The following is a 15,829-nucleotide window of genomic DNA, read 5'->3' as shown; positions in this document are numbered from 1 at the left end:
AAAATTTCCACATGAAGCATGTTCAGTAAAAGCACGTCTTTATCCCCACCTCTGCCTCACTCGCTCCGGCCTGTCTTAGAGACTGCTGTTCTCCTGTGCACCTGTGCTGGGGTGACCCAGCCACACACATTATGTTCCCTTTCTGTAAAACTAAATGGTCACATGTCACATGCACAGCGTTCTGAGCCTTGTCTTTACACACAACAGCCTGCTTTGGAGCTCATCCTCTATCAGTATATATAAAGCCATCTGATGATTTTTTTTTTTACATCAAGACTGTTAACTATTACTAAAATCTTCTTGTCCTGAACAAAGCATTATGTGGGAGTTGTTAATGTCCACCATGGGTTTGTTTTATTTTTGAGTAGTGTGGACTTTCTTTATTAGTGGCTCTCCCGGCAGGTGGATTTTGAACTTCACACTCGAGTCGATAACAGAGTAGAGCTTCTGTCTCTTGTCATCAGTGTTCAAGGAGCCCTTCAGTTCTGTGTTTTCAACAATAGGTGGCACCAGCAATTTCTGTATTGGGGCTGTATGTAGATGTGAAGCATCATTATTTTGACCATTTTTTATTTCATATCATTGTGTTCACAGATTATTAAGAACAAAGATTGTTTACCTGGAGGCCGAGAGGCATAGGCACATGGGGGGATTAAGAAGCACTTTGCAGAAAGGTACCTAGGGTACTGTGCTGCACTCTGCTCCTTGCCCCTGTTTGTGGCAGGCATCTGCTGAGAGCAGACATTCTGTTAACACATTTGGTCTCACTAATTATGAATGTGAGTTTGTATATGCAAAATACATCTTCATAGGTGAATTTTTTTTTCAGTTTGTTTTGATGGAAATTTGGCCCTACACACGAGAGTTCATCATGACACTGAGGGAGTCGTGTATGCTCACCATTTCCCCTGTCCCCGTCCGAGTTTTCCTGTCTGTCTCAGGCCCTCCTGTCACTCTGTGTGCCCTGTCAGCCATGCCCAGAATGTCCCATCAGCATTTAAAACACAGCACTTAAAAATTAAATTTCTATCTTAATTCCTCAGGGAGCAGTTCCCTCTTTTTTTTTTTTCTTTTCATTGCTCTCTTAGTCTTCTCTCTACCAATTTTTCATTCAGCCTTTTGTCTTTCTGAAAATGTTCTATATTTTTGTTCCCTGGCAATATAAGGCTTTGGCCACTTAGTGACTGTGTAATCCTCCTGCCCACTCCCCTTCTGTTCTTGTTGAGAATAGGAGGAATAATCCTCCTGGTTTGAGGGTGGAGAATTGTTAGAAGGGTCCTCGATAAGGTTTTTCTAAGTTAAACATGTACTGATCACAACAAGCTCTGTGATCCAGGATGGCTGTGCCATACCTGTTGTGACATCACTGTCCCTTTGCCCATATCCCTGAGGTCCATGGGCAGCCCTGGAGGAAATGAAGGGAGGCTCCAGGATCCCAAACAGCGTGGCTTTCGGTGGGATCTGCATGGACTCTGTTTGTTTATTTGTTTTTTTTTTTTTTTTCTTTTTCTTTCTGAAGGGAATTCAGAACTGCTTAGCCTTCACCTGGATCAGGCTTCAGTTTCATTCCATAGTGACACCTATAGTGTTCTGTCTTCCTAGAAACTTTTGATCTCGAAGAAGTCCCAGATAGGCTTGCTGTGTGACATTAGGTTAAGACTTTATGAATTCCAGAGTTCCTGAATCTTCCTTTGTCTTCTGCAATTCTTAGAGATGCTGGCTTTTTCAGATATTATTCAGGTTTTTCAGTGGCTTGTTAAAGTTCTTCTTCAGTCCATAGTGTGATATTCACATGGAAATACCAGAGCACACATTAGAATCACAAATGTTTCTGTGCCCAGAGCTTTGGGCTGATCTGCCCCATGTTTTGCCATTGCGTTAGGACAGGGATCATACCAAAGAGGCCGGTACAATCCTCAAGTCGCTGCCTCCTCCACAAATCCTGTTTTAAAATCTTCAGTAGCTCTTCCCGTCTTTCCATTTAAGACTATCATTATGTGGGTCTAACTTACTGCTTTTTTTTCTTTGTAACATAATATGACCCAGAACCATCTTTGGGAGTCCAGCAAACTCAGCCCTGTCTTTTGGGGAGCAGGAAAGATCACCTGCCTCAGAGAGAAATGCCCAAGACAGGGAGGAAGAGAAAAACAGAAGTACTTGGTGAGGTTGCCAGCTGTTGCAGAGCTCACTGCTTCCTTCTCCATCTCTCCCCATCAGCAAAGCAAAGGGACAGACTGCTGGGTTGTCCTTCTGCAGACTGCTTCCCGCACCAGGCTTCCTACTTGTGTGGTAGGACTTTTGTTTTTCTTCCAAGAATGCTCTTATTGCTTATTCTCACCAGATTTGTGTGTGTGTGTGTATGTGTGTGTGTGTGTATCTAATATTGGCTATGCTCCTCTTAGGGATGAATAATTCTGATTCCCTTTAATATTGGGTGGGTTAATACTCTAGAAATTTACTTTGAACTAATAATAATAGCCACCATGTATTGAGGTCTTGCAATAAGCTGGACACTTTGCACCCATTGTCTTTTTAGTCCTTATCAACAACTCTATGAGATCCATACTGTTACTCCTGCCCCATTTTGTTTTAGAGGAAATCAAGGTTTAGGAAAGCTAAGTAACTTCCCTAAGGTTACACAGATAAGGAGAGGCCAGAAGTTGACTTGGCTCTCTCCTTCACACCTTGCTAGCTCCACACTTTGAAGTAATGCTATAAAGTTCTGTTTAAGAAAGAAGCAGGAAGCCATAGAGTTCTCTCTTTGCCTAGCTCTGTCTTACTGTTCACTTGTCCTGAGCCACAGGCTGGTTGTGCTACAGAGTTTGAGCCTTGGCACAATACCCTTTAACCTTCTCTAGAGAAGAGGTATTATTTCTGTTTGAATTTTGTAATTTGTCTCTGTTAGTAATTTTTAAATGTATTCAACAAATATTTAGTCTGTGACTCCATGCAAAGCACTGAGCATGCATTGTTAAAAGCATATACAGGGTCTTATCTCCATAGAACTCTATAAATTAGTTGGGGACAATTCATGCTCTCTGTAAATGAAAAGCAAACAAGTAAGAGACCATCTTACTTTTGCTCCTTCTTACTGTCAAGATGTTGGAAAGCAGAATTAACTTGAGCATCTAATGCATGACCTGTTGAGAAAAGACACATATATGGATATGTTGTCTCAGAGGCAGGAATTAGTAATTTAAACCAGTATATGTTTAAAGTTGATTAAAGGAAAATAGTCAGATTCCTGAATAATGATTTAAATGTGCTGGAACATTACCCATTACCCACACATTATATAAATATATTTTAAGATCCCGGCCAATTGTTAAAACGATAGTATTTCAGGTAGGTGGCGCTAAGAGGTATTCATGCAGTCATAGAATGTTGAGTTAAAAAATATGTGACCTTCCTCATTTCCCCCAAAGAAATTAAAACTCAGAGAAATTGCATATGCAGTGTTCCCTTACTTCCCAAATTGATGACTTGTAGGATGAATAGACTCTGGTTTATTCAAGGTCCCAGGAGTTCAAGCTGTCAACATTTCACCCTCTCATACATTAGCAATGTCAATGACTTGGAAATTAATATGATTTGAACTTCATGATTCTTTCCCTTAGATGTGGTTGAAGTAGTGTGAGCTCATCATCAAGAAGCAGTTAGTTAGCTCTTCTCTCCAGCCTGCCTTGTCTAAATCTCATCTACTACTAAACGGCTCCACTAGTTCTAGTGACTCAAGAGGCAGTTTTACTCGGTGTGACTGCTTTAGCAGACCACATTAAAGCATTCGTGTTCCCTGCTAGGTTGCAGGAATGAGTTTTCTTAATGCCATCACTGAATTCCAATGGAGGAAATAAATGACTCATGCATTTTCTAATGGTTAGGAAATTTTCCAGAGTCTCGGCTGCCTCGTTTTCATCATGCCCAGGTTCCATTACTGAAGGGTAATTGATGTGATTTTGACTAGCAGGCTGATACTGCTTGGAAAACCAACTAAGTAAAATGTCTGAGTCATATATCCCAGGACAAAATTTCACAGTCAACTATGTAAGAGAGAGAATTTTGTAGTTACAGGGAAAAATGCTAGACTTGGAAGAAAAAACCCCTGTGGTCTTCATTACTCGATTAACTTTGTCCATGTGGGCATGCTGCTTTAAACTCTCTGAGTGTGTCTTCTTTATCTGTAAACATGAAGATTGTCCTAATGGCATCCCCTGTATCCACCTCGTGTGGTTGTTTAGAAAATCACATGAGCTGAATGTGAAGGCTCACTTGAAAATTGCTGTGAAGATTTATGTAAATGTAAGGATTTAAAAATGTTGTAGTAATGATAATGAAACTCAAAGTGACAATTGTGATCCAAATCTTGGCATACAATTATGTGCAAGAGAACATTAAATGGATGCTTGGATGCTTTTATGTGTTGGTATAGTGACACTGTTCAGAGTTTGAAAAATGCAAGTCACCGAAGGAACAATTTTGCTGTTCAACAGTGACATCAGTAAATGAAAATAGCTTGAAATACCTCCTTTGTTTCAAAAATTGTTAAAGGTAGCTTTCACAGATACCAACAATAGAAAAAGAAGAAAAAAAGTTCAGTGAGGAAATGGGGAGACAGGGAAGTAAGGTGAAACAACGGGTTAAGTTAGGACCCAAAATACATCTCATGAGGCTCTGTACTATTTGTTAGAGGTGAGTCAGAGATTTGGATCAGAGTTTTCCTGCAGCCAGTGCGATGAGGGAACTATAACCAGCCATGTGAATCATGGTGCCCATAAGGCGAAAAAGAGAAACAGGGCTATTTCTAATAACGAGACACAAGACAGTGATTTTCCCAGAGCCCTCATAAAGAGGACAGTGCGTGATGACCAACATCCTACAAAACATCTTGATGATAAACATTCATACCTTTTTTGAAATTATCATTGTGACTGCCAGATGAGAAATTGACAAGTTCATTGTTTGTTAGCAGGCTTTTCGTTACTTGGTAATAATCATGATCAAATATATGTTAGGACTAGAAATAATCTCTGAGATCACCTCCTATTGTCTTACAGGCTAAGGAACTGTGACCTGCAGGGGCTGAGTGTCAGCTAGGGGTTATGTGTGCTTTGTATCAGTACCAGGAGCTCCAAGTGAAAATAGTTTGCTCTGAGCCCATTCTGTGTGATTGTGGGAGCTTTCCTTGTCTCAGTATAAATACCACTTGGCACTTTCAACATGTTTCTAATTGTGAGTTTAGCAGTTTACTGTGGTGGGTTTTTTCTGGCTGTTTGTTGTAGAAATGTAGAAACTATTGGATTTGATGGCTCTCCTATATTGCTTATTTTGTTTTGTTCCGTTTCCACTGTAGAAGTTACCAAAAAGCCTGACAAATTGGATCAGAAATTTATAGAGAACAGGTCCCGATATGTAAAATTTCCAAAATGTGCAGTTTTACTGCCTGGAATGTCCATCCTCATAAAGCCTTCTTAGCACTATTGTCCATAACTGGAAAATATAGAAAGGCATCAATATTTTAAGCAAATTAAAATAAAACCCCAAATCTTAATTTCGGAACATAGATGGAGTTTAAAACTACTGGCTAAAAGCCTAAAGGAATTTAGGTTGGCTTCTTTAGTGAACTTACTTGCTCATGAAATAAGCATGGAAATTCATGGAAAGTTCTAATGTGGGTAGCAGTTGTTCAAGAGGTTCCTGTGGGTGTTTAGAGGCTGATGAAAACAAACTTCTTTCATGAAGGAACCATGAGATCAACTATGGGAATACAGGGAATACTATGGGAATCTCAGATTCTAGAGAAAATAAAGGGGGCTCTCTAAGAGGATCAGTCAGTGGGCTTGAGGATTTGAGAGAAATATGAGGCAGTTTGCTTATGTTCTTGAGGGAGGTGTACTTATAAACTTTTGACCTGGGGATAGTGACTCATGGGCTATAAACCCTGGAAGCAGTGACAGTAAGAAGTCATCTGTCGTGTCTGTCTCTCCTACAAGGTTGAATGACTTTACCAAAGTCACAAAGTATGAGACTAAGGCTTGTGTTTTCTCCAGCTTTGAGATGTGTGGGTAATGCAAGGGTAGAAAGGAAGAAGAGGCAGTGCAGATGTGAAATCTCTTCTCCATCTGTCTTTTTGTTTCCTAATTGGTAAAATTAAAAATTGGGTCCAGATTATCTCAAAGCAACTTCATAAATCTGAAAAGAATTCATCTTGTGGAGTGTAGGTGTGGGAGATGTAAGTACTTTAAAAGTAATCTTTCTCTGTCTTAAAAAAAAGAAAACCCAGCCTACCTAAAAAGTGTTTCCCCCTAATTTTCTAAGGAACAGCAGTTAAAGGAGTAAAAATCTGAAAGCTCCTGAGATAAACAGAACAGAGGCACAGTCTATTATTTCCCCTTCTGCATGGTCTAGCCTTGTGAATGAACATGTTGGCCTGAGAAATGGAATGCTACATCTTTTTCATCTTACTGACAGCAATATGAATTTGATGTCTTTTATCTCAAACATATGCACTTGCTAAGCCAATGCGTTGAAATACAAAACACATACTGCTTTTTTCTTTTTTAAACTCAAATTGCTAGCACATAGTTAAAGTATAACACATTCCCCCTGGACTTGGTACTGCCCTGACTTGGTTTGGATGATGCCTTTATATATATGTATATATATATTTAAAGTGCTATTGTTCTTTGACCTTCACATCTTAAAACTTGCCCACTGAATTAGTAATCTGTGCAAGAGACAGTGACACTGTGACTTGAGACATTTGGCAAGCTTCAGTGCTGTGGGGTTAAGCAAAAATCTTGGCCGGGTCTGTTTATTATTGCTGTAGGTGATGAGTGTTAAGTGGTTCACAAAAGAAAAGGTTGAGTACAGGGGGAAACACTGGGCCCATTCTAAGCAACTCATCTCTGTGTGTCCGTTTTCTAGGTTGTAGGGCTTTCCAGAAGAAGTGAGTCATGAGGAGTCTGATGCAGAGAGAGATTGTTTTTTAGATCAGTGGCTCATGGGAGAAGCTGGGTAGATGGGATAGTATTTAGTGTAGGAGTGGCAATAGGAGAGAGAAGGAGGATGCTTTTGCTACAGGATCTAGAGAAGTTGTGGTCCATCACGGTTTACATGGCCAGAAAGCTTGGAACTGGTAAAGTGATATTACACACATCTTCTCACAGGCTCTGGGTGAAGAAAAGGAGGGGAAGGGAGGAGGCCCGAAGGTGGCACTGGCAGCATGCGTTAGAAACATCTGGAGGGTCCTCTGGGCCTGGGATACAGCTCCAATTCTATCCTCCCTAGAGCCAAAGTAGCTTCTTCCTCCTTCCCTGTCCGATTCTGTCCATGGGCAGATTCAATCCATGATCTGGTCCTGATATTTTCCCCAGAGCCGTATGCAAGATAGAGACTGAACTTCTGAATATATAGCATAAAGTCCTCTCCAGCTTGCCATGCAGATGGATCGCCTTTGTCCCAAAAGAGGTTTTGCATAGAAGATGCAGATGTGGTGGTCTGAGAGGCTCTGGGTTTTTGTCTGGTTTTGTCAGACTGAAGACAAGCCACAACCCAGCTCTGGTTATCAGTTCCCTTCTCTTTACAGTGGGAAATTTGCCTGGATGACTTCCGGTCCCCTTTCAAAAGCTCCTAGATGTGATTCCCAGCCTCGAGACTACTTCTTGCTTAAGGATGGATGATATTGCTTTTTCAGATGGTCTGATTGTTATCACCATGTTTGCCTTGGCTTCCTATTTTCCTTCTTTTTCTCAGTTCATGCAGTGCTTTTCTCAACTGTTTCTGCCCCTTGGTATTTCCATGTTATCTTTGCCCCTTCATCTCATGATATAGTCACGTGTCAGCTGAAGGCAAGAATTAGATTTTCCATTCTGTACATTGGTAGTTCTTTGTCTTCAGACATTTTTTGATATCAAAGGAGAGTTGTGGGGAAAAATCAGGTCAGGGACCTGAATTAAATCTAGGGAAGTTTCAAAGCCTCTTTCTTACCTCACTAATTGATCTTTATATTTCTATTCATCTGAGGAGAACGGGAGAAAAATTTTTTCTAGCTAATTCAAGGGCCCTGTATTATAACATCTATTTTTACATATGTTTTAGGGTTCCAAGAAAATACCAAATATTTTTTATTTTTTCCATGTTAATTATACAGTTTTGGTTAACTTTAAAAATTTTTAAACACTTTGGAACTCATAGGAAAGTTATAAGATTAATGCAAAGAATTCCCATATGCCCTTGACCCCAGTGCCCCAAATGTTAACATTTTGCTTCATTTTTACTTTATCATTCTTCTTCTTTTCTTCATAAATGTTGAGTTTTGATATATATCTGTATCTTTCTATGTAGGTATGTATTTTTTTCTGGATCAATTGAAAGTAGTTATAGACGTGGACATTATTTAAACATCCTATTCTGCATCAAACTTTTACCCTCTGCTTCTAGTTACATTGATTATTTTGTAAGCCCATTGTTTCTTCTAAATTTATTAATTTAACTCATCAGTAAAAAAAGATGTATTTATAGATACAGTATATCATGGATTTTTATTTCTTCCAATATATTATAATGCATTGCTCGCAATATTTATTTTAATGTCGAAAATGTTCCTAATTTGGCCAGTGGGAGCCCTTTTAAATTGCCTCCTGAGTTCTTCTGAAATGTCCCTATTATTCTTTAAGCAATTTTTAGAATTTCAGCTATAATTAGATGTTCCAGTCTCATCTAGTACTTTCTTGTCCTAGCCCATTGTTTCTTCTATCTTCAATTCCAGTCCAACACCACAGGACTTATTCTAGTTTTATCCCTTAGCATATTTGTATCTCCTTTTCTCCAACAGTGAGAACCCTGCTTCTAGTATCTTTAGTATATTGATTTTTTTTGCCTCCAGTTTCCTGGCTTTGTGGGTCATCTCCTGGACCCTAACCTCTCTATATAACAGTCTCATGGGGCAGGTCCCCATCCTTGCCCTGCCTACCATGGGCCTCATGTGCATGCTTACTCTACTGACCAAGGACTCTCCCTTCCCTCAGCTCAGCTGTATGACTTGTGAGTTTTTTTTTTTTTTTTTAAATAGCGGTGGCAGCCCGGGTGGCTCAGCGGTTTATCACCGCCTTCAGCTCAGGGCCTGATCCTGGAGTCCCTGGATCAAGTCCCATGTCGGGCTCCCTGCTTCTGCCTCTGCCTGTGTCTCTGCCTCTCTCTCTCTGTGTGTGTCTCTCATGAATAAATGGATAAAATCTTTAAAAAAATTAGTGGGGGCACCTGGGTGGCTCAGTCAGTTAAGCATCTCACTCTTGATTTAGGCTCAGGTCATGATCTCAGGATCCCGAGATTGAGCCCTGATCAGGTACTGGGCATCTGCTTAAGATTCTCTTTTCTCATTTTTTCTCTGCCCTCCCCTGCTGGCATTCTCTCTTTCTCTCTCTCGAAAACAAACAAAAAGATTTAAAAGTCAACATTTTTTTTCATTGAAAGATACTTAGATTAGGAATTTCTTGAATTAAAGTGAAATTCATAAGTGGTATTTTTTCATCTTTCTCTCTGTTCAATATGAGCAGGAGAGAAGTAACTGATTTCTAAATATTCAGATGTCATTTTGAGAGTTTTGGATTTGATCTCATTTATTGAGGGGTGGGCTTAGTGAGTTCACAATGCTTTACAATCCTTTGTGTATCTTGAGACACATAGAAAATGGTGATATTTGTACAGCACATAAAGTTAAATAGTTAAATGGATAAGATTCATAGGGAATGCAGTCAACAGATCTGGGGGCTGTGGGTGTTCATGTACCCCTCATCTTGGTACACCCATCATCTGTGAAGGAAAGGACATATCTTTGAAAGCTCTGGCTTCGAGCATGGCACTCCTAAGCTGCTGTGATACTTATGAGGACCTAATGCTACTGTCTATAGCTTGTATACCTGATGTTGGCTGGTTGTCTGTCAGATTTGCACTAGTGGTCACAGGGGAGCCATGTGAGAGGTGGACATAGTAGATACAGAAGCTCCAAGCACTTGATCATGTTAGAGGAGGATTCATTAATCATGTCCAGTGGTGGAGGATTGCTGGAAAGAAAGAAAAAAAAAGAAATACAAGATTAAATTTAAAAATGTCTATTCCAAATTCATTCATTCAGCAGTTACTTATTGGGCTCTGCTTATGTGCCAAGCACTAAGTTAGTAAGGATACAGTGGTGACCCAATTTGCCTCTCGTGGGGCTTATATTTTAAAGGAGGAAGCAGATAATAAATAATAAGGAAGAATTAAAAAAATAAGGAAGAATTAGTTCAGATAGCTATGAGTTTTATGAAGAAAATAAAGCTATAGGGGTGTTTTAAGATGGTGGGGGGCAGGGCATGGGCTGTGTGGGTATGTTTTGATTTTTTTTTTTAAAGATTAGTTTGGCTGCTAACATGAAGCATGGATTTTAGGGGGCAGGAGTTGGTGTGGGAACCTGGGAGAAAGATGATGATGTCCAATATGTTAGCCATTAGCCATGTGTGGCAGTTTAAATTTAATTCCAAATTAATGACTATATCTGACACGTGTTGCAATGTGGATGAACCTAGGAATTTTTTTCTCACCAAAACAAGCCACACGAAGATAAATAGTGTGTGATCATTTAAATGAGGTCCCTAGAGTAGTCATATTTATAGAGATGGAAAGTAGAATGGTGGTTGCCAGGGGCTGGATGAGAGGGGATTGTTGCTTGGCAGGTAGAGTTTTAGTTTTGTGAGATTAAGATTAAGGTTGACATACAAAGAAGTGAATGTATTTAACCGTTCTCACTTATACACCTAAGAATGATTTAAATGAAAATTTCATAAGTGTATTTTAACACAATTAAAAAAAAAGTTTTAAAAAAAGAGCTAGCCAACATTTTCTATGTGAGAACATGAGAGATAAGTTTGTGGGGTAAGAGAAGGATGAGAAGAGAAAAAGGCATGAAAAGAGTAGCAAGAGGGTGTGAGGCCAGGGTTGAAAGAGGGTGAGAGAGATCTAACCCAGCCTGTTCCAAGGAAATAGCATATGGGAAGGCAATTAAAAACATATATTTCTACTTCCCTCCCCCAGTAAATGAACATAGAACTAATTGTTTTCCTCAGTTGCACTGGCCCCACTTCTGGTGCTCCATAGAAAGAAACCTGTGGCTGGTGTCTACCATGTTGGAACCATTCGAGCATCACAGAAAGTTCTGTTGGACAGCTCTGGTGTAGACCATGTAGTTGCTATGGCAGTGGGGAGAAGTGGATGTATTGGGGATGGATTTGGGAAATATCACCAATAGGACTTGTCTGATAAGATATGGTGGTAGAAGGGAAGTGACGAATTAAGGATGATGTGCGGCTTTTATGCTTGAGCAGCTGGGGTAGACTATAGACCAGATTGGCTTGAAGAGAACAGAGTCCAGCACACAGATCGAGAGAGTTCTGCTTTAGGCGTATTGTACCATCTCTTCTAGTGCAGAATCTAAATAAATCTTAGTGGAGGTAGAGGGAGAAGAAAAGTCCATTTTGATGAGCTTTTCAATCTCATAAAAGATGCTAAATAAGTGCCATATGTTTGTAAGTCCTCATCTTGCTTTAATTTTAAAAAGGCCATTATTGTCTGTTGGTTGTTTTATTAAATACTATTTCATGCTGCTGCAAAATTTAATTCCACAGAAATCCCTTTGTTTATTTTAATTTTGTTTGAATTGTGATTTGAAATGCCAACTGAAAGTGACCAGAAAATGGGGAGTTTGTTCTTGATTATTTGCTGAAGAGTTACTTATTAAGGGACCATCCGTATAGGACCCTAGCCCAGGCTCATGACAGGTAAATTAAACTGTAGTAGCCTTACAGTTTCTGGAGCTTAACACTTTAAAATCTATAAACAAGGCCTGTCGTCCAAAGGAGGAACCTCTGGGAGATTAGGGTTCTGCAGGTGGCCTCCTTTAGAACCACGTGGCATTTCTTAATCTCTTTCTAGAAGGGTGATACATTCAGATACCAGGAGAGTCCAAACTGTGCACTGTATGTGGGTATGGACACTGCAGATTTTCATTCTTAGGAATCTCTGCCAGTGTTGCCACTTTGTGGGAGGGAGTCATTTGCCTGCCCACATTTAGGGAGAGGGGCCCTATACTGATGGTTGTCGAGCAGGGGGAAGGCTGATCAAAGTTTTTTTTTTTGTGTGTTTGTTTTGTTTTAAATGCTGCAGTGGTTTTATGGCTGATGGCCTATGGTGTCTGGGCCAAGTGACTGAGTCACATCCACAGTCCTTGGACTTCCCTGCACATATTCTTCTGAAGGCCAAAACGCTTCTTTGGCTGCTGGGTTTTGGGTTGACCACTTTTGTGCTCATGAACCAGTCACCCTGATGCCTGGTTTCACATTTCCAGACCCTGTTTAATTGTTCCATGGCAGTGGGGTCTATCACAAAGGGACTGACAAAATCAAACTGGAGTTAACTTTTTTTTTTAAGATTTTATTTATTTATTCATAGAGACAGAGAGAGAGAGAGAGAGAGAGAGAGAGGCAGGGACACAGGCGGAGGGAGAAGCAGGCTCCATGCAGGGAGCCTGACTTGGGACTCGATCCTGGGTCTCCAGGATCACGCCCTGGGCTGCAGGCGGCGCTAAACTGCTGTGCCACTGGGGCTGCTCCTGGAGTTAACTTTGGAAGTGTTCCTCTTTGTTCACTTCACTTACACATTTCCCAGTGCCAGGGCTCCTGGCAGCAGCAGCCCCCTTAGCGTGGCTCTGTTCCTCTTAGAATGCTCACTCTTTAATGGATTGAAGTCTCCATTCTCATGCTGTTGGGCAAATCAGATTGATTGCAATTTGCTATTCAGGAGAGGAGGAGTTGTGATTTTTAATAGAATGCATGTGACATTCCTTGTCTGCTTCATCTTTCTGTTGTGACAGCCCCCTCCCCCACACCCTGTTCATCAGATAAAGAATGAATATTTACAGATCCATAGCTGTCGTAAGGATAAACTTACCAGGCAAAGGTGAGGCATTCTGAAACCTGAGTCCTAGGCCACATTAGCCTTTGGGTGGGCTGTAAATCACAGAGGCATTGAGAGAGGACCCTAACCAGAGAGCCAGGTGTGCATCGTGGTGAGCTCACATGTGGCCGCTCAACACTGGCTCTCCTCTGCCTTCCTTCAGAACCCGGTGGGGTTCTCCAGGTCCAACAAGTTTGCCAATTCAATCCACATTCTCTCCCTACATGGAATTAATTTGGAACCGAGAAAGAAAAATTGCCCTGGCATCTGTCTATTCAAATAGAAAGGAAAGTCAAAGACTTAAAAAAATTTTTTTCTTTAAGCATATGTAATAAATTTATATGGACATGATTTTCTCAAACATTAGGAAGGCTGCATCTAGACCATCCCTGCAAAGAACATGGAGTCCAGCATCAAGATGAGAGTTCTCTTTGAATTTAGAATACGTTAGAACCAGATTTTTGATTTTCACTTTCTCCCATATCTATTGCTATACTACAGAACCATTTTAAGAAAAGGATTTTAAAAACGATGAAGTTTGCCTTTCTTTTAAAGGCAAGCAAATACCAACCAAGTATGTGGAACTATTGAAGAAAACAAACATTGAAAGCTGGAACATGACTCTGTAGTAACACAGTGTCACGAAGAAACTTTGAAGTGGTTCAGTTATACAGACATGTTTTCAGAGTGTAGAGCTTTCAGTAGGTATTGGAAAGGGAAGCTGATGACGGGAGTATTCACTGCATTGAAACTGAATCATAGAAAGATGATTCCATGGCATAGACCCAGGTGATGGCATTATACTGAAGCTCCAGGGTTTTTGACGCTTGGAAGATAAAAGTGGAGCCTGGGAAAATCCAGGAATCTTCTCAGTAGAGTGGCAATGAGGCCAAACAGATTTTTTCCTCACCATAAGTGATAAGCCATGTGTCATCCTCCATAAAAGCTTGCTGTTGTAATTAACAAGAGAAGTGAACTCCTTACCCACCTGAAAGTGAGTGTATCTTTACCATCTGCACACATGTTTATATGTGCACACACACACACACATATATGCATGCACATATCCATATCTTTTACCTGCCCCTCACAGGCAAACATGTGACCAATGACTGTGCATGCAGTTAAGACTGGTTCTGCTTGGAGACTTTCAAAGGTGAGGTGGGAGAGTTTGCTCACAGATTTATTTGCTTGTGTATTAGTCCTCTCCTCCAAGGAGGAGGCTGGGGCTGAGCTCACTGAAGTTTTGCCTCTATGTTCATGAGGCTAAGTTTTCAATCTCTGCTCTCTTTTCTTGAATATTGGGTCATCTATTCACCAGTCAGTTACTGCTGCTATGAGGGCAGAGTCCCCATTTTTATCCTAATGACCATTTATACAAGGCTTTTCAACTACAGAATGCTGTCCTGCCCAGTTTCCCTTAACTTTCATGATGAGGAGAGGTGGGCAAGTGTTTTTAAAGTCCAGATAATCTTACTGGGGAATCTCCTCTTGGGTAGGTGACTAGTATGCATTATGTGCTGCTAACCAGCCTTATGATTTTTTTCCAGCCTACAAAATGCACTTTATATTCTGACATGTATCCCAGTAACATGATTTGTATCTCAAAGGTGTTAGGTGCTGCGGTAGTGAAGGAAGATTTCATTTTATGCACAATGTGGAATTACAAAATAACCTTGGTCTTAGGAGAGAAAACAGCATCCTTGGAGACTTTATGACCAGGGATAAAGAACTTTTAGGAAGGAGCTTACTTTCTTTCACCAAAAAAAAAAAAAAGAAAATGGTGTGATACGCTTTGCCCACATTGCCTTTTAATTTTAATTTTTAATTAATTATGTAATTAATTAAAACTGTGTGATTTCTCTTCTTCCCCTTGTGGGGGGTTTCTTTCCTGAAGCTAAGCATAGCCCCCTCACTTGGGGAGATGCTCAGTAGATGTGGGGTAGATTGAATTGCAAAACAGAAGTACATGCTACAGATGGAGATTTTGATTGGCCACTGGTTTTGACACATGTTGTGACACTAAGTAATTCAGAAGATGTTTTTCTCCACAAGTTTGCAGAAATTCCCTGCCTTCTGGGGCTAACCATTTGACACATTAATAGCTTTGAAACAGAATATGGGTCAATTTTGCCACTGCCTCCTTTCCACAAAAATGCATACTTGAAAGCTTTTATGACAAGATGATCAGAGAGCAGAATTTATTTCTGAGCAATTATCTTACTTTCTGCTAAAGTTTGTTCCATTAACTTTCATCATGAGTTTTGTTTGATATGTGCTGGGGCAGCAGAGGCTCTGCCGAATACTCTGTGAGATAGTGCCATTAAAACCGACACACTCCGGGCATCATCCTCTATCCCCTTCCCTTGGCTTTTTTTTAAAAAAATAGAACCCGTCTCTCTGAAGTTGTTCGTTTTGCTTACATGTTTATTTTTGCCTTTCCCATCGAAATAGAAGTACCACGAAAGCAGAGGATTTGATGTGTGACCCTCCCATCTAGCACAGTACCAAGCACCTTGCAGATGCTTAATAAGTGTGGTTGTTGAATGAGTGAGTTGAATGAATGAATAGAATAATTGGTGCTCTGAGCCTGTGAATATTATTCGTTCTTTCACAAATGTTTATCAAGCTCCTGTTATGTTCCCAGTGTTTCTCTATATGCCAGTTTCAGCAGGGAACAATACACAGTGCCTGTGTTTGCAGATTACAATGCCTAGTGCTGTGCTGTCCAATATGGTAGCCACATGTGGTTGTATAAATCTAAATCTAAATAAAATAGAAACTTTAGCTTCTTAGTCCTATTACCACATTTCATGTAGCTAGCAGGCACCATATTGGACAG

General features: G+C 40.3%; 1 protein-coding gene across 41 annotated transcripts in view; it reads left to right on the top strand.

Moving 5' to 3' along the window:
* The window catches only part of GLIS3 (GLIS family zinc finger 3), a 548,443-nt gene that overhangs the window by 163,598 nt on the left and 369,016 nt on the right, over positions 1 to 15,829 (top strand). The window contains exon 1 of one of the 41 annotated variants that reach the window (XM_077908867.1): positions 2,058 to 2,289. The exons of the other annotated variants lie outside the window; for them this stretch is intronic. Within the exon in view, the coding sequence (XP_077764993.1) occupies positions 2,121 to 2,289 (169 nt within the window). The 5' untranslated portion in view covers positions 2,058 to 2,120. Of the gene's footprint in view, positions 1 to 2,057; positions 2,290 to 15,829 lie in introns of those variants that run through there. 41 annotated transcript variants of the gene reach the window in all.

Source organism: Canis aureus, chromosome 1 (genome assembly GCF_053574225.1).
Source record: "Canis aureus isolate CA01 chromosome 1, VMU_Caureus_v.1.0, whole genome shotgun sequence".
Lineage (NCBI taxonomy): Eukaryota > Metazoa > Chordata > Mammalia > Carnivora > Canidae > Canis > Canis aureus.
The sequence above is the reverse complement of the archived record's forward strand: the minus strand, read 5'-3'. Positions and strand labels throughout refer to the sequence as shown.